Genomic DNA, 27,603 nt, shown 5'->3' on the forward strand with positions numbered 1-27,603 from the left:
AACTGTATTACGCTTTATTTTTAACCATTTTTGTAGAGGCAATGGAATTACTGTCTTTTTGGTCTGCTCCTCTGTTGCAGGTAGGAAATTCTAGTTTTCCAGAGTAAGGTGACATGCAAAGGGGTCAAGTCTCTCCAACACAGGACATGCATGAGTACAGATGCCCAGTACACATTAGTCAGCAATCAGGACAGTGAATGTAAAACTAGCAACCAGGCAAAGTCCAGTATAGCCATTTTGACTGCCACATGCCAGATCAAAGGCATCCCTTTTTTCAGGAAAGAGAAAGGGGTCCCTTCCTGGCATCTATTCACCATCACTGTTGTCGCTGCTTTCTGCTGTCATATCAGCCAGAGCTTTCCTGTAAGGAAGAAAGTACAGAGCTCAGAGATAAAATTGTTAAGTGGGTATTATAAAGCCCCATCAAATTACTGGCACAACCCTCCTGTTTCTGGCAGAGCAGTGTCTGATTAAAAATGGTTAGAGGCAGGAGCAATATAAGAGGCAGTTGGGAGTGAAGACTGGACATTGCTTTGAACTCAAAAGTGTTCATCCACAGTTCACCCATTTCTTGAAGCTCACCTTTGCTCTTCAGAGAGCTGAAATTCTTCCAGCGCTCTCCTGGCAAGCTTTGAAGTTGATTGTAAGCTGAAGTCTGCAGCAAACTTTACCAGGTCAAGGGCCTGACTTGGCTCTTTGCTTTGTTTGATGCAATTCAAGACTTCATCCATCACCAAATCACTGCATGAGATAGAGAAAAAGAAGCATGGATGCTCCGATGGTCTTCATGGTAAGGCTGCATTTAACACGCTATTTTATTCCCAGAACTACAATCTTAACTGGGGGTGGGGCGGGGGGAAATAAAAATTTCACAATTGTTTCGGACCACAATTGTTTCTGCTGGCAGGAACTCCCAGCTTTAGCTAAGCTACTCTTGCATGCAAAGCTCGCTCATACAGTGCTAAGACATTCTTGCTTCAGCTCTCAGATGTTTTGGTCTATACTATTGGCTGGAGCTAATGGAAGCTGGTAGTCCAGAACGACTTGAAGGCACCAGATTTAGAGAAAGCCAAGATCAAGGCTACAAAAACCCTAGGCATGAGGAAGTGGTTGTGGTTAGAAGAGCAGCAACAGTACATAATGGAATTTAGCTCTTTGTGCAGAAGGTGTTGGGACAAGAGTCTACTCTAGCTTTCACTGCAGTCTACTCCAGCTTTCACTCCCCTATGTACAGGGATTCTTAAATTCTTTTACAATTAAGTACTGGAAATAAGAGCTCACCAAATGTGCACTGTTTCAGATCCAAATACAGTGGTACCCCGCAAGACGAATGCCTCGCAAGACGGAAAACGCGCAAGACGAAAGGGTTTTCTGTTTTGGAGGCGCTTCGCAAGACGAATTTCCCTATGGGCTTGCATCGCAAGACGAAAGCCCATAGGGAAATGCTGGCCGTCGGGAGCAAAGACTTTCGCCCACAGCCGGGCTTCAGAAGAGGACCTCTTCTGAAGGCCGGCGGGGGGCAAAGTCTTTGCTCCCACCCGCCTGCCTCCCCCCCCCCCGCCTGCCCCGGGCGATCTTAAAATGCTGGCGGGTGGGAGCGAAGCGTTCGCTGCCGACCCCCAGCATTTTAAAATCTCCCCGTGTCCCGGGGAGGTTTTAAAATGCTGGGGGTCGGCAGCGCTTCGCTCCCGACCCATGCCGGCAAGCCTTGCGCGCAAGGCTTGGGGCGGCAGCCTGCATCCCGAAGCAGGGGGTGAGCTGCGGGGCCCGTCCTCTGCTTCGGGGAGATGTCGGCAAGCCTCGTGCGCAAGGCTTGGGGCGGCAGCCTGCATCCCGAAGCAGGGGGTGAGCTGCGGAGCCCGCCCCCTGCTTCAGGCAGATGTCGGCAAGCCTCGCATGCCCGGCGGGAGGTCCCGCTTAGCCCGCTGTTCCGAAGCGGGGAGGGGGGGGGCGGGGACACCTGCCCCAGCCGCCCCACTTCGGAACGCTGTTCCGAAGCGGGGAGGGGGGGCGGGAACACCTTCTGAAGGCGGGCGGGGGGCGAAAGTCTTTGTCCCCCCTGCCTGCCTTCCCAGGGGCTTTTAAATCGCCCTGGACAGCGGAGAAGTCCTCCGCTGTCCGGGGCGATTTTAAAATGCTGCCCGCCAGCATTTTAAGATCGCCCGGACAGTGGAGAAGTCCTCCGCTGTCCCGGGGTTTTTTAAAATGCTGGGGGTGGGAAGAAAAGCCCTTGTCCCCGGACCTGGTCTGAAGGCGGTTTCCCTAGGAACGCGTTAATTGATTTTCAATGCATTCCTATGGGAAACCGTGCATCGCAAGACGAAAAAACCGCAAGACGAAGAGACTTGCGGAACGAATTAATTTCGTCTTGCGAGGCACCACTGTATGTCTCTGCAAAGCACTCAAGATGCAGAAGTCTCTGCCTATCAGGTTTCAAGGTATTTAGGGGCAGATGCTAATCAAGGTGCAACATACAATTCTTCATACTCTTAAGTAGACATGTCAATTGCTGTTTTCACTTTCAGTTTGCACCACAAGCATACCAGGCAGTCAACGTAACACAAGCAACGTGTAAAGAAATACAGAATTTTTTTGATGCAGCAGCTGCGAACACCTCATTATAGTATGCTTGTGAACATAACCCAAGTCAGGAAAGCCCTTGATGGTGGGGTTTGTCCTCCACATGTGGCGGAGCCCGGCAGAAAGCACCATTCGGAGTTGCGGAAAGAGTTAACTAAGGGGGGAAAGGGCTGGGGGTTTTTAGGTCTTTTTGTGGGGCAGAAATAATGAAAGGGAAGAACAGGGACAGATTTAAAGTATCCCCTCTTTTATATGGTAAACAACAGTAGCATTTGGGCATTTAGGCAGTAGATGAACTTACCTGGGGATTCGATTGTGTTTCTTAAACAGCTCCAGCATGTTCCTATTTGGAGAGAAAAGTTCTGAACTGCATTGATTTTTTAAAAAAAGTTCTGTTCTTAATTAAGGGCAGGATATGAACTGTTTCAGTCCTTAGATCAGACCTAACCCATTTCTCATCAACCCCTACTGCAAAAAATGCATTCGGTCAAAAAGGAACTATGCCTGTGAAACACAAGTTCTGAACCTAATGCCCTTTTCAATTGTACACATCTTGAATTTAGCACTCAAGTCAAAAGAATGCAAAAGTCATGCTACTAAAGTAAAACATGATGCACTGAAGGTCCCTTCAATGTATGCAACATCCTTTTAAGTACTGAATCACATGGGTGGCCATGGCTTTCCCAAAATGGCCTAATATGTGTAAATAAACCATATGTCATAAAGACACTGCAGTCCCCGCTGTGCTTAGTTGTTCAAAAGGAAACACAAGTGCCTCAAACTCCCTGGTATCTTTTCACCGCTCTGCAGATTTTGGGAGGTGGCAAAATCCAAGTTACCCAAGTTACAGACAAATTCTCAAGCTTGCAAAACTACATTAGTCATATATTTCTAAACCAAAACAAAAAGCATTTAAACTACCTGTGACATACTTCCTGATTAATTTTTGTAGGGAAAATCAAGGCAGTTAACACATGTCACTCGAGTTAAATATTAACTGAAACCTGAAATATGATACAAATAAGCTTACAAATGTTACATTGGTCACCAATGAATTGCCCTTGTTTTACTTACCAGGCTTCCTGCATTCGCCCAGCCCTGGCAAACAATATAGTACAATTACCCAGTGAAGTGGCTGTCCATTCTAGGTTTGATTGTCTCCTTTCCTGTGCCTCACAGAAAGATTTTATATCTGCAGCACAGTCAGCAAATGCTACTCGAGTCTGAAAAATATTAGACAAACCAAAATGTTTAAGCTCACAAAGGCAGAGGAAGCTACACAAGGATCTTTTTATACTGTAGCTTTTAGAAACTGACGCATTCAAGTAAATTCACTTTTTACCTAATGAATAAGTAGGGGGAAAGTTCCAAAAGTACTGGGAATACTGCAGAAAACATCTTCCCATTAAGCTTTTAGCAATAGTGATTAGCTGAGAGAAGCTACTGAAATATACCAATGGTATATTGAAATATATCCAGAGTTGCATTTCTCCAAGACTCTGTGATAAAAACCCACCTTTTTTGCTGGGCTTTTAGTAGCTGATTGGCTGAGTAACTTCACCGTTTTTACTCAAGCTGCTTACGCAATTTATGAGAACTGTTTTAATGCTTTTATTTTGTAGTATGTTTCAATACAGTGGTACCTCGGGTTACATACGCTTCAGGTTACATACACCTCAGGTTACAGACTCCGCTAACCCAGAAATAGTACCTCAGGTTAAGAACTTTGCTTCAGGATGAGAACAGAAATCGTGCTCCGGAAGCGGTGACAGCAGGAGGCCCCATTAGCTAAAGTGGTGCTTCAGGTTAAGAACAGTTTGAGGTTAAGAACGGACCTCCGGAACGAATTAAGTACTTAACCCGAGGTACCACTGTATTACAATATGCTATTGTAAATTACGCTGTGACTATTGTTGGTCCAGATGAACCAACTCTCCAGACCGCAAGAGCCTCACCTAGACTCACCTTTGGAGGCTGCGTATCTCTGGCCATGAGGGCCAGAACCTCTTCTGTCATAGCAGGTCTGTGGCCATGTCCAAGCTGCTTGATATCTGTGCAGGGGTAGGGTAAAAGGCAATCAGAAATGAAGCCACACAAAGCGGCTTCCTGCCCATCAATCCCAGTGGTTTGGGTGTAGGCCACATTTTAAAACTCCTATTATTCTAGCAGTATTTGCATCCCGCTCTAATAACAGAGAACAGATGAACTTTAGCAATAAGCTAATGGTAAATTTTGAAGGTAAAGGGACCTCTGACCATTAGGTCCAGTCATGACCAACTCTGGGGTTGCGGCGCTCATCTCGCTTTATTGGCCGACAGAGCCGGTGTACAGCTTCTGGGGTATGTGGCCAGCATGACTAAGCTGCTTCTGGCGAACCAGAGCAGCGCACGGAAACGCCATTTACCTTCCCACCGGAGCGGTACCTATTTATCTACTTGCACTGGTGTGCTTTTGAACTGCTAGGTTGGCAGGAGCAGGGACCGAGCAACAGGAGCTCACCCCGTCACGGGGATTCGAACCGCTGACCTGATCGGCAAGCCCTAGGCTCTGTGGTTTAACCCACAGCGCCACCTGCGTCCCATGATGGGAAATTTTGAAACTACCACCCAACTCATCTGAAAGTGCAGCAGCATCTGGGAGCAGGGATTTTTCTTTTCTTTTACATTACTATGCACAGTGTGGATAGAAATGTAGAAGTAATCCTTTTCACTGCAAAAAATGTGATTGGAATTATCTTAAGGAGAAGCAAAGGGGATAACTTCCCCTCATCAGGCTGGTGACACCAAACAGTGGCTCTCATCAGATCCGATCTTCAAAGTTTGGTGACTGTAGAAAAGTTAAAACCAACTAATGTATATTGAAATAAATAGAACACAAAAAAGTATTAACCTTTCCAAATCTGGGGAATCATTTCCAAATGGTTCGCTGTGTCCAGTGCATAAAGAAGATCCAGCATCCCTTGAGAGTTTGGGTAAAACATCTGATGAAACAAGCAAAATATTTTGGTCCACTGCAGCTTCAACGTAACTTTTTTTTTAAAAAAAGCTGTAAAGTCAACACACTAATACTTACTGATGGAACCATTTCTTTATACCACTTCATTACAACGTCAAGCTGTTCCATCATGCACAGCAAGTTAAAAAACCTTCCACTGTAACGAGAGGTGAAAAATAAAATAAGCAAAAACCCAGCACAACTTGAGATTTCAAAAGCTTAAAATACAGGATATGTAACAACCTCAACACTTAATATTAAGCTTATGTTGCCTATCCAAGTTAAAAGGGGCAGCTCATATAACCTGAACTATTCAACTGGCTTGGTGGAACCAGGACGCCTTGCTTTACTTTCTAGAAACTGTCAGATCAAGTCAGTTGGGATCAGGAGAGTGTTCCATGAGAAAGGGGATTCAAAAGACAACACTGTTCAACATTTCTTCTTCCCTGTTACAATTTCACTCTCTCAAAACAGAAGAGACTCAAAGTATGGCCTCTCCCATACATCTTAGGAGATGTAAAAGGTAAAGGGACCCCTGACCATTAGGTCCAGTAGTGACCGACTCTGGAGTTGCAGCACTCATCTCACTTTATTGGCCGAGGGAGCTGGCATACAGCTTCCGGGTCATGTGGCCAGCATGACTATGCTGCTTCTGGCGAACCAGAGTAGCGCACGGAAATGCTGTTTACCTTCCCGCTGGAGTGGTACCTATTTATCTACTTGCACTTTGATGTGCTTTCGAACTGCTAGGTTGGCAGGAGCAGGGACCAAGCAACGGGAGCTCACCACGTCACGGGGATTCGAACCGCCGACCTTCTGATCGGCAAGTCCTATGCTCTGTGGTTTAACCCACAGCGCCACCCGTGTCCCTCTCTTAGGAGATGAACTGGTTCCTATTATGTCCCCCAATGTATTATGCCCACATAAAATGCTTTCATTGCAAAAGCGAACATCTTCAACTGAGCCTAGGAGTACAATTGCATCCAGACTGACAGCACATATTCTCATCTTCCTGTTCCTGTAACCCCAGGGAGTAAAAGGTAAAGGTACCCCTGCCCGAACGGGCCAGTCTTGACAGACTCTGGGGTTTGTGCGCCCATCTCACATCTATTGGCCGGGGGCCAGCGCTGTCCGCAGACACTTCCGGGTCACGTGGCCAGCGTGACATCGCTGCTCTGGCGAGCCAGAGCCGCACACGGAACGCCGTTTACCTTCCCGCTGGTAAGCGGTACCTATTTATCTACTTGCCCCCGGGGGTGCTTTCGAACTGCTAGGTGGGCAGGCGCTGGGACCGAGCAGCGGGAGCGCACCCCGCCGCGGGGATTCGAACCGCCGACCTTTCGATCGGCAAGCCCTAGGCGCTGAGGCTTTAGCCCACAGCGCCACCCGCGTCCCTGTAACCCCAGGGAGTACCAAACAATAAATACCAGTAAGTAGTCTGCTGGCCAATGTCTCCCAACATTTTCCTGTTCTCTCCTGTCTCCAGCACTTTGTGTAGCTCATAGGCGAGCTGAATATCCTTGAGGTCCAGGCACTGCAATCAAGGCACATAGCATGAGCACTCATATTAAAGACATGCAGCAGCCTGCCACACAGTGCACCACACAAAAGCTCCCTGCACTTTCATCAGCAAGCAGAGAAGGGTATTCCCAAAGCAAAGTTTTGCAAATGAAACGGCAAGACGTAACAGCCACCCCAAACTGCTAGGGTAAGAAAGAAGATTCAGATGAGCTACAAGGAGCTATCTTTTTATTTCTTTGGCTCAGCAGGGCACCAATAGTCTAACAGGAATTTGGGGGGTATATCACCATCCATTTCCCAATCTTAACATCGTACATCAAAGGGGGAGGAACCCATGTATATTTATATTTGGTTCCCAAGTGCCCTGCAGTTAAGGGCAAATGATTGTGTTTGAAAAGCAATTGTGCTCCCACATCAAATGTGGAACATCAAAATATTTGTCAGTTGTAAACTATATGCTGATCTCCGCCACCAATTTCTAGATCAACTCTATATCTCCAAATGGAAACCAGAGTCAGAGGTCATACAATTTCTATCGCTGGGGAATGATCAGGAGCTCACCAAGTTAGTGGCTAAATATCTCTATTTGTTTTTTTGTCATCGAAATACACTGCAGACGTCTGATCTTCCCGGAGACCAAGAGATGTGATGATAGACTGCTCTGTCTCCTTTCTTTTAGCAAATGTTTTGTGCCACTGGGGAAGTGGTAATTCTGTAATGATTTGTTTTGTTTTGGATGTTGTAAAAGGTAAAGGGACCCTGACCATTAGGTCCAGTCGTGGCCGACTCTGGGGTTACGGTGCTCATCTCACTTTATTGACCGAGGGAGCCGGTGTACAGCTTCCGGGTCATGTGGCCAGCATGACTAAGCCGCTTCTGGCAAACCAGAGCAGCGCACAGAAACGCCACTTACCTTCCCGCCAGGGTGGTGCCTGTTTATCTACTTGCACTTTGACGTGCTTTTGAACTGTTAGGTTGGCAGGAGCAGGGACCGAGCAACGGGAGCTCACCCCGTCACGGGGATTCAAACCGCCGACCTTCTGATCAGCAAGTCCTAGGCTCTGTGGTTTAACCCACAGCGCCACCTGCGTCCCTTTTGGATGTTGTATGTGATGCCAATAAAAGGTTTTACGAATACAAGTAAAATATGAAACCTGCTTTAGGTCAGTTTTATCCCAATTCCCACCATCCCCATATAATCAAACTCTGCTCCTCCATCCAACGTTTGGAAGCTGAATCTGCTCCATGTCCATTTAGGTTATTTGTTCCAATACGGTGAGTTAAAGGGCATGATGGAGCATCACAAGGAATAATGGATTGTAAAATCAAACCAACAACTTGAAGGAACAGAAAGAGGTATATGTGGAAGAACTGTGCAGCTGTGGATAAAGAGGAATCTGAGTAGTGGAACAGATTTAGAGGTCTTGCTTTTTTACTATAAACTATTCAAGGGAATTCACAGGTAGCTAGAAACCATTATAGTAGACAATTAAGTGTTAGAAAGCAGGAACCAAATCCACTTACTATTTTCATGGCACTTGGAAAAAAGTTGCCTAAAAAGAAGAAATAGCAAACAATGTTAATCTTCAACATCTAGCAGTGCGGAAGATAAGCACATCTGTCAGGCTTCCTAGCATTACTGAAATAAATTTGAACAGCTAAACAAACCGCTGTCTAAACCAACACAAGTCTGGTAAAACTGTTCTTTAAGCCAAGGTAATATCTAAGATCATATCTACATGGCAAACATACAAGCTTTATACTATTTTACGGCTTTGACCACAGAATACTGTCCCATCGTAGCTTGGCCAAGTGCTGAGAAATCAGTGTAAAAGAATCCTAGTCCTCGCTCCCAACTACTACTCCCAGGTTTTCCTGGGAAGAGGAGACAACTTAAAACTAATTTGATCATAGCGTACCCCCCCCCCCGCCATGAGATATATGACAACCTGTTAACACTTAACAGAATAACAAAGGCACAGTACATATGCAACTGCTACCCACCATGATGGCCCTTTTAAAATGAGCAGCCTTCAATTAAGCTGGGTGAGCCAAGCCAGCAATAAATCACATGGGGTACGTGAAGTTGACTCTTCATTAGGAGAAACAAGGCCTGCTTCAGGGGAGCCAGGCCTAATGAGCACAGCAACTCTTCTTGGTAGGTCCTGCCCCTTTGGGCAGCAGCTGTGGAGTCTAAAGATCCCTGCATTCCCAGAGCTCTCGCTTCCATACATCACCACTGGGAAAACCATAGCTTTAACTATACGGATCTTTGTTGGCAAGGTGATGTCTCTGCTTTTTAAGATGCTATCTAGGTTTGTCATTGCTTTTCTCCCAAGAAGCAGGCGTCTTTTAATTTCGTGACTCTTGTCACAATCTGCAGTGATCATGGAGCCCAAGAATTATTGTGGTGCGTGTGCGTGGACTAGATTGCTATTTTTATAGACCCACAATGAATTGTGAAGAACACGGACCTAATATTTTATTTTGTACGGAAAACCAATCATTAGCCCACTACTCACACAAAGTTTTAAAGGCAATTATTTTCCATTCACGTTAGTCCCACATAACGCAAGATCACCACAGAATATAGGAGGGAATTCATACCATCGTCTGGGTCCTGTGGGTAAAAACGCTTTCCCTTAATCTCATCCATTACTTCATAGATCATTTCTGTTTCGCCTCGAGAAGATGCCGCTGTAGAATAACAAGACACGCCATAGAGCCATTAAGAACACACATTCAGTAGACAGATTCTACAACACGTAATCCGTATTTGGTGCTGAGGACTGCTGCAGGGCCCAGCTGGCCAAGAAGGCAATACTACACTTTCAAAATGCCAAATGAGAATGTGACTGCCATAGCAACCAGTCATTCCACCTCACAAGGTTTTGGGACAGTCAAATGCCAAGAACCAGGCAGAGGGCCTTCTTGGTAGTGACGCCCTCCCTGCGGAACGCCCTCCCACCAGATTTCAAAGAGAACAACAACTACCAGACTTTTAGAAGACATCTGAAGGCAGCCCTGTTTAGGGAAGCTTTTAATGTTTGATGTATTGCAGTGTTTTAGTATTTTTTTGGAAGCCACCCAGAGTGGCTGGGGAAGCCCAGCCAGATGGGCGGGGTATAAATAATAAATTATTATTATTATTATTATTATTATTATTATTATTATTATTATGGCCTTAAGAGTTGCCAAAGTGCCTAGCAATCTCCTGTTAATAAGAGGGGCAGAATTATCAACAGCTTTCCGACTGCACCCTAGTAACACACATAATAGTTTTGTACCTTAATTAACAGCATTGGCCAAATCCTCTAGAGAAACTAGTCTTCAGGAAGACTCACCATTTCTCCAATAAGTGGTATAAACACCATACATTTTGGATGCAATATTTTTAAAAATTCTTTTTAGCCTTGCAGCAGGGCAGCATCACTCAGATGCCTCTTCGGTTAAACAGATCTATGCTATAGCTTAGGAAGAAGGGTCAGAATGCAGGAGTCATGCGGGGGAAGATTCCTGTGTTTAGCGCAAAGCCAGAAGGAGATTCCAGTGCAGCACCTTGGAGGGCTGCGGTTCAAACGTCAAAAGACAACAGAAACAAATTGACTAGATATTGTTCTAATTTAGGAATCACATACCTGGTTTATAAAAGATGCCCAGAAGATGGTCAAAGGTTGCAAGGCTAGGCTCTAAAAACAAACAAACAGAGAGGCATATACTGAACCAGCCAATTCTGACGATGTGGCCAAGATACAAAAATCCATTAATTCATATTCTGCTCACTTGAGTACCCCCTAATAGAAACTGAAACTGCTCCCAGAATTCCAGTTTTGTTGAGCAGGTAGTGCATTTGGGGGAACTACATGAATTGCGTATATGCAGTCCCTATATCAGGGGTCACCAACCTATGGCCAAGGGGCAGGATAAGGCCCGAGGGACTCATTTATCCAGCCCGTGGTGAGCCCCGCCACTGCCCGCTCTTACCGGTGCGGCGCAGGGACCCACTTCGGAGTCGGAGAAGCACTGGAAATAGCTTGTGCGCACGGGCCTCCTCTGACCAGAAGTGCGATGGAAATAGCGTGTGCGCACGCATATGGACGCGCTCCCCGCTCTCATCGCTCGAGACACTGGCCCAAGGCAAGGAAAGCTTGGAGACTCCTGCCCTACATAGTCACCACTTGAGAAGCTTTGCTGGGACAATCTTAACAGACAGCTGAGAACTTACCTATATTTAGTGCCTTCATCTCATTTAGTGTGCGAAGGGCCATACTCTTGCCAAAGGCACCACACCACCTTAGAGTCTTCAGGACAGAATTAAAAGTGAGCAGATTTGGCTGTATCTTCTGTTGAGCCATTTGGTTCAGCAAATCCTATTAACCAAGATGAAACAAAGCAAGCACTGGACTGAAGCTTTTATAAAGATGCAGGGATTTCTCTCCACTGCCACCCGCACACACACAAACCAAGAGTTGAAATATAGGCCTCTTTAGAACCCACCCTGAGTCCCACAACCACCCTGAATATTGCCTAATAACGAAAAGGCAGAATATAGTAAAGGTAAAGGGACGCCTGACCATTAGGTCCAGACGTGACCGACTCTGGGGTTGTGGAGCTCATCTCGCTTTATTGGCTGAGGGAGCCGACGTACAGCTTCCAGGTCATGTGGCCAGCATGACTAAGCCGCTTCTGGCGAACCAGAGCAGCGCACGGAAACGCCATTTACCTTCCCGCCGGAGCAGTACCTATTTATCTACTTGCACTTTGATGTGCTTTTGAACTGCTAGGTTGGCAGGAGCAGGGACCGAGCAACGGGAGCTCACCCCGTCACGGGGATTCGAACCACCGACCTTCTGATTGGCAAGTCCTAGGCTCTGTGGTTTAACCCACAGCACCACCCACGTCCCTACTAAGGTGGGATATAAATTCACCTAAATAAATATTTGGCATGGCAAATATACATTAAAAGCTCCTGAATTAGTTATTACTTCTTACTTCAACAAGTTCCCATCTTTCAGTGTACTTTTCCCGCACTTCTGAAGCTGCGACGATTAACGCATTGAAGGTGTGCACATCAGCTGGAAGAAATGAAAAGTTGTGTTTGAAGCAACTGTACTGAACAGAATGTGCTTTCTTTGTATTTGGGTCCTCCCCCCCCCCCCCGATTATTTGTAAGGCAGCTCAGTGTAAGGCGAAATTCTCTTGCAAGCCCGTTTCCAGGAAGCCAGCCACACGCCAGCGACGCCGGAACGCAGATAGCTCACAATCAGCTCCCATGATCTAGCTGAGGTCCGTACCCCTGCGCCAATCATCATTGCTGCAAACGGAAACCCAGTGTGTCAGAAAGGCAGGCGTCCATCCAAGCACCACCCAAAGGGAGAAAAATGTATGTGCGTGAAATGTGGCCATATATTTCGGGTAACATGGCATGACACACAGGGGAAGGGAATGAGAAGGAATGTCCCACTCATAATTAAAAAAAATATTTGTACCCTGCCCTCCCCGGTTGGAGCCAGGCTCAGGGCAGCTAACATCATAAAACTAACACAGTATACAAAGAACATAAGTACAGGCAATCAATTAATTAAAATACATCTTAAAATTAGTTCAGAGCAAATTAAAATCTCGATGGCAGTCCATGGGTAAAATTGAGAGTGGTTAATATTCTCCAGGGCCAACTGTTACCACTGGTCTTATAAAGAAAGGACCTTTGAGTGGGCCAGGAGGCCTCTTTAATGCTTGTTCTTATACAGAAAGAAAAGAATCAGACTGAACCCCGACCAAAGGCCTGGCGGAACAGCTCCATCTTGCAGGCCCTGCGGAAAGATGTCAAATCCCGCAGGGCCTTGGTCTCTTGTGGGAGAGTGTTCCACCAGATCGGGGCCACGGCCGAAAAGCCCCTGGCTCTGGTCAAGGCCAGTCCAATCTCCCTGGGGCCTGGGATCTTCAGGGTGTTTTTATTTGCAGACCTTAAGGTCCTCCATGGGGCATACCAAAGCATAGTAAGCTGGACACTGAGGTCCAGCTCTGAGGGTCTTCTGGCGGTTCCCTCCCTGCGAGAAGTGAGGCTACAGGGAACCAGGCAGAGGGTCTTCTCGGTAGTGGCGCCCGCCCTGTGGAACGCCCTCCTGTCAGATGTCAAGGAGATAAACTTTTAGAAGACATCTGAAGGCAGCCCTGTTTAGGGAAGTTTTTTCATGTTTGATGTTTTATCGTGTTTTTAATATTCTGCTGGGAGCCGCCCAGAGTGGCTGGGAAAACTCAGCCAGATGGGCGGGGTATAAATAATAAATTATTATTATTATTTGTAAGGTGGGAGTGTGGTTGCTCATGAAGATAACAGCCAGGACTCCTGCCTCTCTTTACAGGTTTTATTGAGTGCAAAACTTATGTACAGTCCAGAAGTCCAAAAACCATGTCTGCCTTAATCGCTAGCAGATTCCGGAAGTGCCTTCTTCCTGTTTGCCCTCCAGCGTAAAAGCCCGGGAAAACCCCCTCTCCTCCTCTTTTCCTTACGTGAAATTCCCTGGCGAAAGCTATGCAACGGAAGAGGCACATCCACTTCTCTGGGAGTGGTGTCTTGGCTCCCCTCAGCCTAACCGAGCCTTTGCCTCATCCCCCCCTTTCTCTCGTCGTCCGTGTCTCCTGAAAGCTCCCCCTCCCCGGACTCTGACGAAGTGCAGCTGCTCAACAGAGAAGCTGTCTCTACGTTCCTGTCTCTCCCCCCTCTCCTGAAAGCAGACCCCGACATTATTATTATTATTGACTTAATATGGGGTCCTACTGGATCAGAACAAAGGCCTATCTTGTTAGGATTTTTAACCACCCGTCTGCTCCAGCAGTGGCACAACGTTTGCTTATATCGTTTGAGTGTCTGAGAGCGTGAGACATGGGTAAGAAAGGTTTCAGCAGGTATGGAAAGTTCTCCTTTTGAGAAACTGTTCCAGAGAAAATCTTCTGTCAAGCTTTTACAAGTTTTTGGGTCTCACATGTGGGTAGAAACACCCCAAGGTGCAAAAGGTGCACAGGGTATTTTCATGGGCTATGAGAAAGGTCAGCACAGAGTTTTATTGCCTGATTCTGACACAGTGATCCTTAACTAGGAATGCAGAATACACTGCACGACAGGAGAGGTTCTCTGCAGTTTCCCCATCAATGCCAACACAGATGTAGATTCTGACATTGAGAGTGACGCTGAAAGCACCACTGAAAGTTCTAGTACAGATGACACTGCTGGGCATCCTGAAGCCAACCAAATGCCCATTTGTTGTTGTTGTTTAGTCGTGTCTGACTCTTCATGACCCCATGGACCAGAGCACGCCAGGCACTCCTGTCTTCCACTGCCTCCCGTAGTTTGGTCAAACTCATGCTGGTAGCTTCAAGAACACTGCCCAACCATCTCGTCCTCTGTCGTCCCCTTCTCCTTGTGCCCTCCATCTTTCCCAACATCAGGGTCTTTTCCAGGGAGTCTTCTCTTCTCATGAGGTGGCCAAAGTATTGGAGCCTCAGCTTCACGATCTGTCCTTCCAGTGAGCACTCAGGGCTGATTTCCTTCAGAATGGAGAGGTTTGATCTTCTTGCAGTCCATGGGACTCTCAAGAGTCTCCTCCAGCGCCATAATTCAAAAGCATCAATTCTTCGGCGATCAGCCTTCTTTCTGGTCCAGCTTTCATGGACCATAGAAATGCCCATGGGAAGCTCCAAAAAGGCATTCTTCCCACATGCCATTCTCAGCATGTAGGAAGAATACTGCCTTCTGAAAGTCCATGAATTTGCCCAATCCTCTTTTCATGGAATCATAGAATTTGTAGAGTTGGAAGGGACCCCAGGGGTCATCCAGTCCAGCCCCCTGCAATGCAGAAATCTCAGCTAAAGGATCCTTTTAAAGCCATCCAAGTTGGTGGCCGTCACTACATCTTTTAGGAACAAAGTCCATTATGCGAAGTACTTTTGTCTGCCCTGAATCTTCCAGCGTTCGGCTTCAGTGGATGCCCCTGGGTTCCAGCATGAGATGGAAAAGTGAGACAGAGAAAACTTCTCTCTGCCTGATTTAAGGTGCTGGTTTTGACCCTGAAAGCCCTTCACGGCCTAGGACCCTCGTACCTACGGGACTGCCTCTCCCGGTATGCCCCACGGAGAGCCTCAAGCTCCATAAATAGCAACACCCTAGTGGTCCCAGGCCCTAAGGAAGTTAGATTAGCTTCAACCAGAGCCAAGGCCTTTTCAGCTCTGGTGAACGCTCTGCCTCATGAGACCAGGGCCCTGCAGAATCCGATTCCTTTCCGCAGGGCCTGTAAGACAGAGTTGTTCCACCTGGCCTTTGGCTTGGAGACAATTTGATTCCCTCCCCCTCTTTCTTTTTTCTTTCTCCTCCTGCGATGAGGTTTCAATATTTTAATGTTGTATTTCAATTTTGTTTTTAAGTTGTATTCATTCAATTTGTTTTTATTATTGCCTGTTAGCCGCCCTGAGCCCGGCCTTGGCTGGGGAGGGCGGGGTATAAATAAAAATTATTATCATTATTCTTATTATTTCTCCACACCATGCCTTATCTTGCGCCGCATGTACTACAAAGGCAGGACCGAGTCATTAGGTGTACAGTTTCAACAATGTGATGTGTGGAATATATGTATATTTAAAAATCCTAGAACTTACCCTTAAGCCTGTTATTCAATAAGTCAGTGTACATGTCAAAAGCTTTTGCAGCTGCTCTATGCTGAAAGGATATGGAGGGGAAAGAGTTAGATTTTTAAAATTAGAATAAACTTAGGAAAACCAATCTATTAATCTGGAGAAATAACAGAAGCAAGTGCGGAATAAATAATGTTACAACTGTACCTTCACCATTCCTCTGATCATTGTACAATATGAATGTGCATTTTTTTCTGGCATTAGGTTAAATATTCTTTCAGCGTTATTGTTCTCCCTGTTAATTGGAAAACATTACTTGTATCAACGTGATTTATATCAATATACTTTTACACCTTCTCAAAAGCATGCACACTGTGTATTATTTTTTGTAAGCGCTATCAGTTTTTTATTAAAATCCCAACTTAGTTGGATTGCACCCATTGTTGTGCAACATACAATACGACCTTAAAATCAAGAACTGCAAAGACTATATATTTCAGGCAACATGGATAAAAATCTGCAAATACATGGCACCAAATCTGCAAATTTAGACACCATGGCACAGATGGTCAATCAAGTATGAGTATAGTCATTCTTCTGTTGCTTTACCATGTACCTGAGGACATGAAACAGCTGTCCTGCTGCACATTCAGTATACACATTTTTATGAGTATATGCCAAAAAGTCTTTCACAATTTCCCCAGAAAAGTATCCTTAATATTCAGCTGTCTAGGGCATTTCAGGAATGTTATACATGATATTTTTCAAAGTCTGCTCACATTTTGGTCACAGTTCCGTGCATCAGAATTGCATCTGATTGCTTGGAAATCAAAAAGACGTTTGCAAAACTTGATGAATCGTAGCATGGATTTTATAGTTTTTACTTGCTATGGATTTTCCAATTTAAATGAAGTTGTATTGTTCCCACGCCATGAGATCTTTGGATAAAGGGAAGACTATAAACATTTTAAATAAATAAAATTGAGAATTTACTCTGAGGATTAAACAGTACACCATGCTTATACTCAGCTACGTACCACTATGTGATCTGAATATTCCTTGCCCCACAGTTAATCTTTTTTTAAAAGGGCTAAACGGCATAGAAAACATATTCTGGACTACCTAATACAAGTACAGATAAATACCGTATTTTTTGCTCTATAAGACTCACCTTTTCCCTTCTAAAAAGTAAGGGGAAATGTGTGTGCGTCTTATGGAGCGAATGCAGGCTGCACAGCTATCCCAGAAGCCAGAACAGCAAGAGGGATTGCTGCTTTCACTGCACAGCGATCCCTCTTGCTGTTCTGGCTTCTGGGATTCAGAATATTTTTTTTCTTGTTTTCCTCCTCCAAAAACTAGGTGCGTCTTGGGGTCTGGTGCGTCTTATACAGCGGAAAATATGGTATATACCAAGGAACTGGTGTCATTTTTCATACCTCCACTTAAGCCCACGGTTCCCATTCTGCCAGTTTCTCCTTTTTTTCCTTTCTTCTGAAGCTTCCTCCTGCAACAAGATTTCCAGGATCAGTCTTACTAGCATGCCAGAATCACCTCTGCGTTCAAAAGCTTAGAAAGCATTTTATCTAAGTTAGCATGCAGGACTGGCACAAAGAGTAATCAGAGAGCTAGATATCTTGACAGCAGCTTTAATATTCCCCCCTCAGGTGAAAGCTGGCAGGAGTTCCTATGGAAACGCGTGAAAAGGTGGGCGCTTTCTTCCCTCTCAAGCACTCCATCTCTGTGATTACAGACACATCACAGTAATTTAGAAATACCTTGATCTTATTTCAAGCCCTATTTTCTGTAATGTTATATACCGTATTTTTCGCTCCATAAGACACACTTTTTTCATCCTAAAAAGTAAGGGGAAATGTCTGTGCGAATGTGTGGTCGATCGCTGGCTCCCTTTCCGGCCCCGGCCCCTTGCCCAGACCTCCATTGTTAAATGTTCTGCAGACGGAGGCTGTTTGTTTCCCCAGCGACATGTGACTGGCTGATTAGATTATCTGTCTTTAAGCTGTAGAAACAGCTCCCTTTCCTAAAGAAGCTGCAGAACTGTGAGTTGAAAACCATAAAAACTTGGAGCTGATCTTCCAAAAAACGGGGCTTTTCCCCTTTGCAAAAGAAGCTGCACAACTTTGAGCTGATCCTCAAAAAAGGGCTTTTCCCCTTTGCAAAAGAAAGCTGCACAACTTTGAGCTGCAGATAGGTAGCCGTGTTGGTCTGCCATAGTCAAAATAAAAAATTCCTTCCAGTAGCACCTTAAAGACCAACTAAGTTAGTTCTTGGTATGAGCTTTCGTGTGCATGCACACTTCTTCAGATACACTCAATACAAAAGAAGCTGCACAGCTTTGAACTGATCCTCAAAAAACAGGGTTTTCCCCCTTTCCTCCTCTAAAAACTAGGTGTGTCTTATGGAGCGAAAAATACGATGCTATCTAAGTGAAACAACATCCACCCTCTACCATACTTGCTTACCAGTTGTTCCAATTTGCTGTTATTTTCAGTAGAGTTCAGCTGATCGGGTTCTCTATCGCCATAAAAACATAGGAGATCAAGAAGGCTGTTTGATGTCTCCAGAGATACAGAAGTTCCTGCAGATGGGGAGGAAAGTAAAGTGGAAGCCAGGTTTCTAGCTAGCTCACATGTGCATTACATCACTTGGAGCTCAATGTCTTTGAGCAGAACGTGTGAACTGTCTTTATGGACAAGTATCAATTTTTTTTTTGTATCAGGCAATATAATGTCCTGTGATGTAACAGCTGCAAATACGATGCAGTTATCAAGATATGGACATGTGTGTGAACTATCCTTCAGAGCGTTATTTTGCTAATACTGCTCAATATAAAATCTAAGAAGTTTACATAAGAATAAAAGTACAAAAACATTTAAAAATTGCCCTAAATCAGTAATCACTTTTAAATGCCTCTTGTGGATCTACCCAAGATTTCCTGGACTCTTTAACTTTTTTTTTGTCTTGTACAGTGCTCAGTTTTATTTGTGACATCCAGTCGTGTTGCGTTTTTATCTCATGTTAAATCTAGCTGTTAGGAAATTTTATTGAATATTGTTAATTTTTTACTGTTTATGTAAACCACTTAAGAGATTACAGCAGTACCTCGGGTTACATACGCTTCAGGTTACAGACTCTGCTAACTCAGAAATAGTACCTCGGGTTAAGAACTTTGCTTCAGGATGAGAACAGAAATTGTGCTCCGGCAGCGTGGCAGCAGCGGGAGGCCCCATTAGCTAAAGTGGTGCTTCAGGTTAAGAACAGACCTCCGGAACGAATTAAGTACTTAACCCGAGGTACCACTTATTATATTAAGCAGTATAATCTTTGTTTATAAAACAGAGAAACATGCATTTCTACCTAATTATCAGATGGAACTGCATCTCTGCTGCAGAGTCTTCTATGAGTCAGAGCTTCCTCCCTGGGCTGTTGGAGCTGACTCTCATAGTTTTCAGCTCTGGTGGCTGACGAAGGAGAAACTGTGAAGGTCTGAACAAGCTGCCTCCCTCCCTCCTCAGACGGTGTAACAAATGAATTAGCCTTTTTGTCAGACCTAGTGTTTTGGAGAAGTTTTAGCAGAGAATAGTTCTACACCTCAGTATAGGAAACACCAACCACATTTCATAACAGCTTCAGCCAAGTGCTCTAAGTAATTTCACGGTGCAATCCTATGGAGTTCAGTAGGCCCTTCTGCCAAGAAGGGTGTATAGGGTTGTAGCTTTAGCTAGTACCTGCTTGCATGAGTTGATCATACATGTCCACCGAAGCTTTTAGTTTTCTGAAACAGATCTGATACTTAAGTGCATCCTCACCAACTTCTTCAAGTTGCAATGGCATTTTTTCTGGCATGAGACACTACAATAAGGGGGAAAGAAGGCAATTGTTTTCAGATGATCTAAAGAAAAGGGAATTCATAAGTGTTTCCTCTAGTGTCTAATGAGCATTTCTTTGGATCTACAACAAAGGTGCAAAAAATCCACTCCACCTTCCACACACACCAGCCCCTTGTCTGTCTTGAAAAAAATGGAGGATGATTGTGCCCTTTATCGCCTTTAAATTGCTTTGTTTTCCGTTTAAGTCCAGATTAGCATTTCTAGCCAACACAGCAATGCAGTGGTACCTCCGGAGCTCCGGTAGGATCCTGAGGAATTCGCAACCAAAGTTTCCTGTTGTGCACATGCGCGCGGCGCGGTAGAGAAGAAGAGGAGTTGGGATTTGATATCCCGCTTTATCACTACCCGAAGGAGTCTCAAAGCTGCCAACAATCTCCTTTCCCTTCCTCCCCCACAACAAACACTCTGTGGGGTGAGTGGGGCTGAGAGACTTCAGAGAAGTGTGACTGGCCCAAGGTCACCCAGCAGCTGCATGTGGAGGAGCGGGGATGCAAACCCAGTTCACCAGATTACGAGTCTACCGCATAGAGCGCTTCTGCACATGCGTGCACGGCAAAACCCGGAAAAATACTTCTGGGTTTGCCACGTTCGCGTCCTGAAGGATATGCAAGCAGAGGTGTGCATATCCAGAGGTACCACTGCACTTGATGAGGCAAAGGCCAGGGCAAGGGTGTGCATGATGCTCTCTATCGTACTCCTGTCACAACTCATAGAAAAAGGTTTGTCTATGCAGGATGCTTCTACAGCAGATTCAAGTTCAGTTCTGCTAACTGTGTTCAAGACAATGGAATAATTTCACGAAATGCTCAGAGGACACAGATGTTTTTCTTAAGAACAAGAATTAATGTGTATGATAATAAAAACACAAAGCTTACCGGTACATGAGGTTCAGCTATGTCAGTCTCAAAAAGATTAGGATGTTTGTCAAGAATATATCTGGCTGCATTTTTCCCAGATTCTTTTGATAAGGAAAATAAACGCTAGAAAAAGAATGTATCCATATTATTTTCTTTACTAAAAGTAGAAGTTATCATTCATGATACTACCAAAGGGCCTCTGAATCAAATATTTAGTCCTTTTCCTCTCTCATTCTTACTACCATCAAGTCAAATTTCCATTTTAAAGCTTTTGCCATCACATTTCAATCATTATATATATTGTTTTGCAGGAAGCAGCAGTGAGGTGCTGCTGGTGCTTTTTGCAAAAGCAAAAGAAAGCGCCTCTCTTTTTCTCCCCAGAAACCAGGGACAGTCAGTTTAATATGAGCAGGGCTTTTGATGAAAACAAGTGGTGTTGCTCAATTTATTTATGGAGGGGCTTGCCACTAGGCCTTGAACCCTGAGCCAGGGAATTTCTTTTACATTTGTCGATAATGTTAAGAAAGAGTCCATATGACAAATGGGTTGGGTGCAGGGGGGAGAGAAGTGATAAATATTTCTAGGTAGGGAATTTAAAGAGAACTATCTCCCCACTGCCTCAATACAAAAGCAGTAATTCTGGTTCTGTACCCAATGAAGCTGTCCTGTTACATTCATGGGCTTCTACCTGCACAATGAAACTTTCTCTCCCTCTTCTCTGCTCCAGAGGGTTGAGGGAAAACCCAGAACAGGTGGGGAGGAACGTGGAGAAAGTCCTGTTGTACAGGCAGAAGTTCTTGTGTTAACGGGGTGACTTTGGTGGATACAAGCCTCTGAAAATATATCACAGATGTTTAAGGAGTATGACTTAATACACAAATATTAGATATAACGTGCAGGACAGGCAGGCAGGCTGTCTACTCTATGCACCTGCGACCCCAAAACAACTTGTGCTGCCGTGTTTTGTTACATGAAGAGTATTTTGGGGTGGGGAGTAATCTATGAAGTGATCTGTCACAGAATTCAACACAAAACCAGCACTTCATCTTCAGACACAGCCTTAACAGTCCCCTTACTGTCAATTTGGCTGACAAAACGGGAAAACCCTAAAAACACACTTACAAGAATATAAGTGGCAACGGAATCTTCCATGCGTACTAAAGTGCTTTTAACTGTGGACCAGCCCACTAAACATTTTTTTCTAGCAAAATCAATTTTAAGAGCGTTACTTACAAACTCAGTAGTGGTTCTAGGAATAAGATACGGGTCGTCTTGAAACATGTAGTTAGGAGCTGTGGGATCCTGAATAAAGGAGGATGAAGCGTTTAAATTGTAGCTTTTGCACCGACAAGATACATGACAGATTCATCTTCCTGCACTGCTGAGGTTAAAAATTGTGTCTAAACATTTTGCTTCAACACACACCAAAAAATCCTTCAATAAGAAAGGACTACTTTTACTATGCATTAACCATACATGCGTTACACCAGAAGTTGAGTCCACGGCTCCCTTGACCAACTACATTCTTTCTGCGGCACCCCTGTGGGGCTCGGGAGCCCAGTTATGTCACCCCTGGCCTGCAAAACTGGCAGCCTCTCACCCTTTTTTGAACATCCTGTGGAGTGTTCCCTCAGCCTCCTCTCCTCTCCCCTCTCCTTGGGAGTCCTCTGGGCAGCTGCTTCTGCCGCCCCTGGTCTCTGAGCTGCACCCCTGCCCCAAATAAAGGTGCCTCCTCACACTGCCCCATAGGGGTCTGGGAAGCACCCCCTGGCCAGTCCCAGAGGCACCGTTCGCCTGAGGAGCTTGTAGCCAGGGCTGCTGCAACAAACAGATGTGAAAAGCCTTCGGGAGGCAGAGACGCAATAGAAAATCAGAGGAGGGAGGGAAGGAAAGAGGGACAGAGGCCAGTATTGCCCACGGCACCCCTGACCATCATTCAAGGCACCCCAGGGTGCCATAGCACACTGTTTGAAAGCCACTGCATTACACTATTTAGGGTGCCTTATTCATCCATAAAAAATGCACCAATGCAGCAAGAATTTTTCCAGTTGGCACTATTCAAGGATTATCCTTGTATGCTGCTCTGTTACTGATTTTTGCAGGAGAGCAGAAAATACAGTGGCACCTCGGGTTAAATATGCTTCAGGTTACATAAGCTTCAGGTTACAGACTCCGCTAATCCAGAAATAGTACCTCGGATTAAGAACTTTGCTTCAGGATGAGAACAGAAATTGCGTGGCGGCAGCGGGAGGCCCCATTAGCTAAAGTGGTGCTTCAGGTTAAGAACAGTTTCAGGTTAAGAACGGACCTCCAGAACAAATTAAGTACGTAACCAGAGGTACCACTGCATGAGCTCTTGTGTGCTCCAAGCACATCATTCTAAACTGGTGCAAAAGTCCATTTGAGGTCACTTTTGCACTCTTGATCTCAAAATTACTTTGTTGGAATAATATGCATACTTCAATTTGGATTGAATAATATGCACACATCATGCCCTCTATCAGACAGTAGCATTAAAATCAATATTTGAAAACTTGGTAGGTGGTGGGGAGTGATTTTGCACTGTTGGGAGAGTTTTACATGGGGGCGGGGATGGGGACGGGACCAAGCATTGTATCATTTCAAAAAAGCACTTACCCTCTTTACAGTTGATGCAAGAGCTTGAAGAACTGCTAACTTATCCCTAAATTTAAGAAAATTAAATATTCAGTTTTCAGTATATAACTTATCATACTACAGACAGCCTACAGACAGCCACCCAATCTTAAACAACTCCTAACCCACAATAATGCTACAACCAGACTTAACACGGACACTGGCACCAGAGCCTGCAATAAACCCAGATGCCAACTTTGCTGCCACATACACCCGGACAACACCATTACTGGCCCCAACAACATCACACATACCATCTCGGGACTATTCAATTGCTCATCGTCTAACATTGTGTATGCCATCAAATGCCAACAGTGTCCTTCAGCTCTCTATATTGGACAAACAGGCCAAACCTTAGGCCAAAAATAAATGGACATAAATCTGACATCAAGAATCACAAAACAGAGAAACCAGTAGGAGAATACGTCAATCTCCCAGGACATTCTATACAAGAGCTCAAAGTAGCTGTTTTACTACAAAGGAATTTCAGAAATAGACTGGAAAGAGAAGCTGCTCAATTGCAACTCATTACCAAACTTAAAACCATGGAGAGACCTGGTTTGAACAAAGACATTGGATTCTTATCCCATTATACATGACTCAGCCATTTCTCACCTTCTCACCCCTTGCCTTTTCCTGTAAGACCTATTACAGTCGTTAAGAGTCGTCAACAGGCTCATCTCAGCTATCTGCCAATCTCCCATTCCCACCACCCTTCTGAGTAATACCCCTTCCCACCTTCTCACTATATAGAAGGATCTGGCAACTTCTGTTTCAGTGTATCTGAAGAAGTGTGCATGCACACGAAAGCTCATACCAAGAACTAACTTAGTTGGTCTTTAAGGTGCTACTGGAAGGAATTTTTTTATTTTATCATACTAAAGTGTTTCCACTATGAAGTAGTGAAGCACAGTATATATTCTGCAGTTCCAGAAGGTGGTGTCTCCTTGGCTTCTGCCCCATATTATCTTGTGTCCCCCCCCCCCCCGCTGCTTTTTAGTATCTATGTCAGGGTTGGGGAATTTTTCTGACTCCACCGGCCATAACCTTTACAGACTCTGCCTTGTGAACCAAATGCAACAGATGGGCATGACTCTGTGAATCCTCCCCTTCCTCCAGTCCCCAATCTCAAGAGGCTTAAAAGAAGAACTGGAGGAGGCTCACAAAACCTTTTCCAAGGCACCTTGTGCTTCCCTTTTTAGCCTCTGAAATCACAAACTAAAAGCGAGTAGGGGGCAGACTTGGGAAAGGTTTTGCAAGTCTCCTTCCGCTCCTCTTTTAAGACAGTGATGTCAGCTGAAGGGCAGGTGGCCATGGTTTGCAGGGGGCAAATGGTCTTGCGGGCCAAATTGGGAACCCCTGGCAGGCCAAGATGGTTCCCATCCGTTTTACAATAGCACACTCTGGTCAGTGACCGAAATAAATCAATTCATTTTACAATAGCTATACTTGTTTCCTCTTAACCTCCAATAATAAAGGTAAAGGTAAAGGTACCCCTGCCCGAACGGGCCAGTCTTGACAGACTCTGGGGTTTGTGCGCCCATCTCACATCTATAGGCCGGGGGCCAGCGCTGTCCGGAGACACTTCCGGGTCACGTGGCCAGCGTGACAAAGCTGCATCTGGCGAGCCAGCGCAGCACACGGAACGCCGTTTACCTTCCCGCTGGTAAGCGGTACCTATTTGTCTACTTGCGCCCGGGGGTGCTTTCGAACTGCTAGGTTGGCAGGCGCTGGGACCGAGCAGCGGGAGCGCACCCCGCCGCGGGGATTCAAACCGCCGACCTTTCGATCGGCAAGCCCTAGGCGCTGAGGCTTTTACCCACAGCGCCACCCGCGTCCCAACCTCCAATAATAAGCGCTGCTTATTACCTTTGACTCCTTATATGGTTTGGGAACAGGATACCCAAGAGATTGTATAAAATTCTCCCAACTTGTTAATATAGGGATGGGAACCTGTGGCTTTCCAGATATTGATGGACTGCAACTTCCATCATTTTCTGGCCATGTGGCTGGGGAAAATGGAGCCGGGGTCCAACAGCATCTGAAGATTCCTCATCCCTTCTTTAAATTTCTCTAAATTTCTCAAATAAAGCATTAAATGAAACTACTCACCAGGTTTTCTTTCTTGGAAGAGAAATAACTCCTTCGTCAACTTTGAAAAGAACATTATTACAACTATGTTAGTAAAGGATATGCATATTTGAATAGACTGCAACTATGAAAGCCTTAATTTGGCAAACAATCATTCATATGCATAGCCACTTTAGCTGAAACATTGCCTATATCAAAATCAAACTTTGCCAGTTCTATAAATAGCCTTATCCTAATTGCATTTACTCAGATGGAAGTCCAGTTTTTTTTAAGTGAAGACATTTCCTCACAGAAATAAGCTTAAAATCGCACACTTTTCTCAAGGAAGCATAGTAAACTTTTCACTGCTGCAAAGCATTGTTTTTATCAGCTCAGAATTAGTGACAAAAAATACTTGTACCTTCAAGATTAGGTGATTTTTTCTGAAGGGCTGCATTTCCTGAGCAGGGCCTACGGAAATCAAATGCATCCATGAAACATGGATTCTTAAAACCACACACAGAGTCACTAACATTTTTGGACAAGTAGGCACATTTCAAATCTTCAGAGTGCTGGAGTACCAGGCACAAAATGACTATCATGAAGGGTGTGTGGCATAACACAAAACTACAGAGACAACCACCCCAAACCTCATGCTTACTATGGGAAGTCAGCAATGTCTTGTTGGTCTTTATTATGGAGATGACTCTCTCTCTCTCCCCGAAACCCAGAGACACACACAATGATCCTAGCAACAGGGAGTTCCTCAGCACCCAGAAAAATATACAAGATATATTTTATAAGATACCCACACCTTTGAAGTTGCAGCAAAGAAATAAAATATTGTTCAACTGCCCACTTCCTCCGCCCCTTCTCAACCCCAAAGCCAGCTAGATATAGACGCACCTTCTCCCTGCATCCAGACACTTAGGGTGGGGGTGGCCTTATTATTTCAACATCACAGCATCTGCCTTGCACGCAGCAAGGTCCCAGGGGTGTCAATCCAGGGCATCTCCAGACAGAATCATAGAATCGGAAGTGACCCCAAGGGTCATCTAGTCCAACCCCCTTATGATACAGGAAATACCAACACACAGTCCTGCACCCAATGTGAAATCACACCGGACCCTGCTCAAGTTTGCAAATACCCTAGCCTAGTAGTAGTTTTATTAATGGGTCACTAGGAGGGCTAAAGGGACGCGGGTGGTGCTGTGGGTTAAACCAGAGCCTAGGACTTGCCGATCGGAAGGTCGGCAGTTCAAATCCCCGCGACAGGGTGAGCTCCTGTTGCTTGGTCCCTGCTCTTGCCAACCTAGCAGTTCAAAAGCACGTTTAAGTGCAAGTAGATAAATAGGTACCACTCCGACCTGGAAGCTGTACGCCGGCTCCCTCGGCCAATAAAGCGAGATGAGCGCTGCAACCCCAGAGTCGGCCACGACTGGACCTAATGGTCAGGGGTCCCTTTACCTTTACGGGGGCCAAGGAGAGACTCCTGCCTGAAACCCTTGGAGAGCCACTGCCTGTCAGAGTAGTAGGCAATGCTGAGCTGCGCGGGCCAGTGGTCCGATTCAGAATAATAAAACATCTTCCTGCGCTCCTATAGGATTGCGGGTTCGAGCCCCACATTGGACAAAAAGAATCCTGCATCGTGGTGGGTTAGGCTAGATGACCACCAGGATCCCTTCCAACTCTATGCTTCTGGAGCCTGAGACTCGAAATCTCAAGGTCGCGGGTTCGAGGATCACGTTGGGCAACAAGAATCCTGCATCTCAGGGAGATGGGCTAGGTGACCACCAGGGTCCCTTCCGACTACGTTTCTGGAGCCTGAGACTCTTAACCCAGGCATCCCCAAACCCGGCCCTCCAGCTGCTTTGGGACTACAACTCCCATCATCCCTAGCTAACAGGACCAGTGGTCAGGGATGATGGGAACTGTAGTTCCCAAACCAGCTGGAAGGCCGAGTTTGGGGACGCCTGTCTTAACCTCAAGGTCGCAGGTTCGAGCGTCACGTTAGGCAAAAAGATTCCTGCATCTCAGGGGGGGTTGGGCTAGATGACCACCAGGGTCCCTTCAGACTCTACAATTCTATGAGGGGGCGCTCGGGCCTCTCCACCCTCCCCGGGCGCTTCGTCCTCGCCGTTGCTAGGGCGGCCTGTCCGTTGCCAAGGAGGCCTGTCCCCCTCCACTTCCACCCTCTGCCCGTTTGCTTCCCGCCCTCGCCTCACCTGGCGCCCCTTCCCGCCCCCGAGCCCGGCTGGCCCGCGTGCGGCAGCGGCCTACGGCGCGGAAAGCCCAGCCGCCTCAGGCACCGCGCCGCCATGTCCACGCTGCGCCGCCCTTCGCGGGGCGGAAAGGGAGGAGAAGCCGGGGAGGAAGTGGCGCTTCGCTCC

General features: G+C 45.7%; 1 protein-coding gene and 1 long non-coding RNA gene across 2 annotated transcripts; one reads left to right on the forward strand and one right to left on the reverse strand.

Moving 5' to 3' along the window:
- On the reverse strand, positions 1–27,588 carry PTCD3 (pentatricopeptide repeat domain 3). The gene is made up of 24 exons (XM_082194860.1): positions 27,439–27,588; positions 25,635–25,684; positions 25,256–25,295; positions 23,126–23,171; positions 21,722–21,790; positions 20,507–20,611; positions 19,470–19,593; positions 18,204–18,319; positions 17,160–17,227; positions 15,931–16,018; positions 15,748–15,808; positions 12,088–12,170; positions 11,321–11,465; positions 10,734–10,784; positions 9,703–9,792; positions 8,620–8,648; positions 7,002–7,108; positions 5,653–5,731; positions 5,470–5,560; positions 4,546–4,631; positions 3,655–3,803; positions 2,882–2,923; positions 583–741; positions 1–361 (listed from the first exon to the last, which is right to left on the reverse strand). Exons 1-24 carry the CDS (start codon positions 27,531–27,533, stop codon positions 307–309), a joined length of 2,028 nt encoding a protein of 675 aa, XP_082050986.1. The 5' UTR covers positions 27,534–27,588; the 3' UTR covers positions 1–306.
- Positions 903–2,741, forward strand: LOC309516433. Its single transcript, XR_014212916.1, has 2 exons — positions 903–1,311; positions 2,417–2,741. It is a non-coding gene; the product is annotated as an uncharacterized lncRNA (long non-coding RNA).
- Positions 27,589–27,603: the final 15 nt, after the last annotated feature.

This window comes from Podarcis vaucheri (assembly GCF_965113315.1).
Source record: "Podarcis vaucheri genome assembly, chromosome: 13".
In the NCBI taxonomy this organism is placed as follows: Eukaryota; Metazoa; Chordata; class Lepidosauria; order Squamata; family Lacertidae; genus Podarcis; species Podarcis vaucheri.

Bases quoted from the DNA above. Each gene is read 5' to 3' on its own strand.
- PTCD3 (XM_082194860.1), bottom strand. From the start codon at position 27,533: ATGGCGGCGCGGTGCCTGAGGCGGCTGGGCTTTCCGCGCCGTAGGCCG. The intron at 23,172-25,255 runs GTGAGTAGTTTC...TCTTAAATTTAG, and splicing joins CTTCCAAGAAAGAAAACCTG to GGATAAGTTAGCAGTTCTTC. The intron at 7,109-8,619 runs GTAAGTGGATTT...CCTTGATTGCAG, and splicing joins TTCCAAGTGCCATGAAAATA to TGCCTGGACCTCAAGGATAT.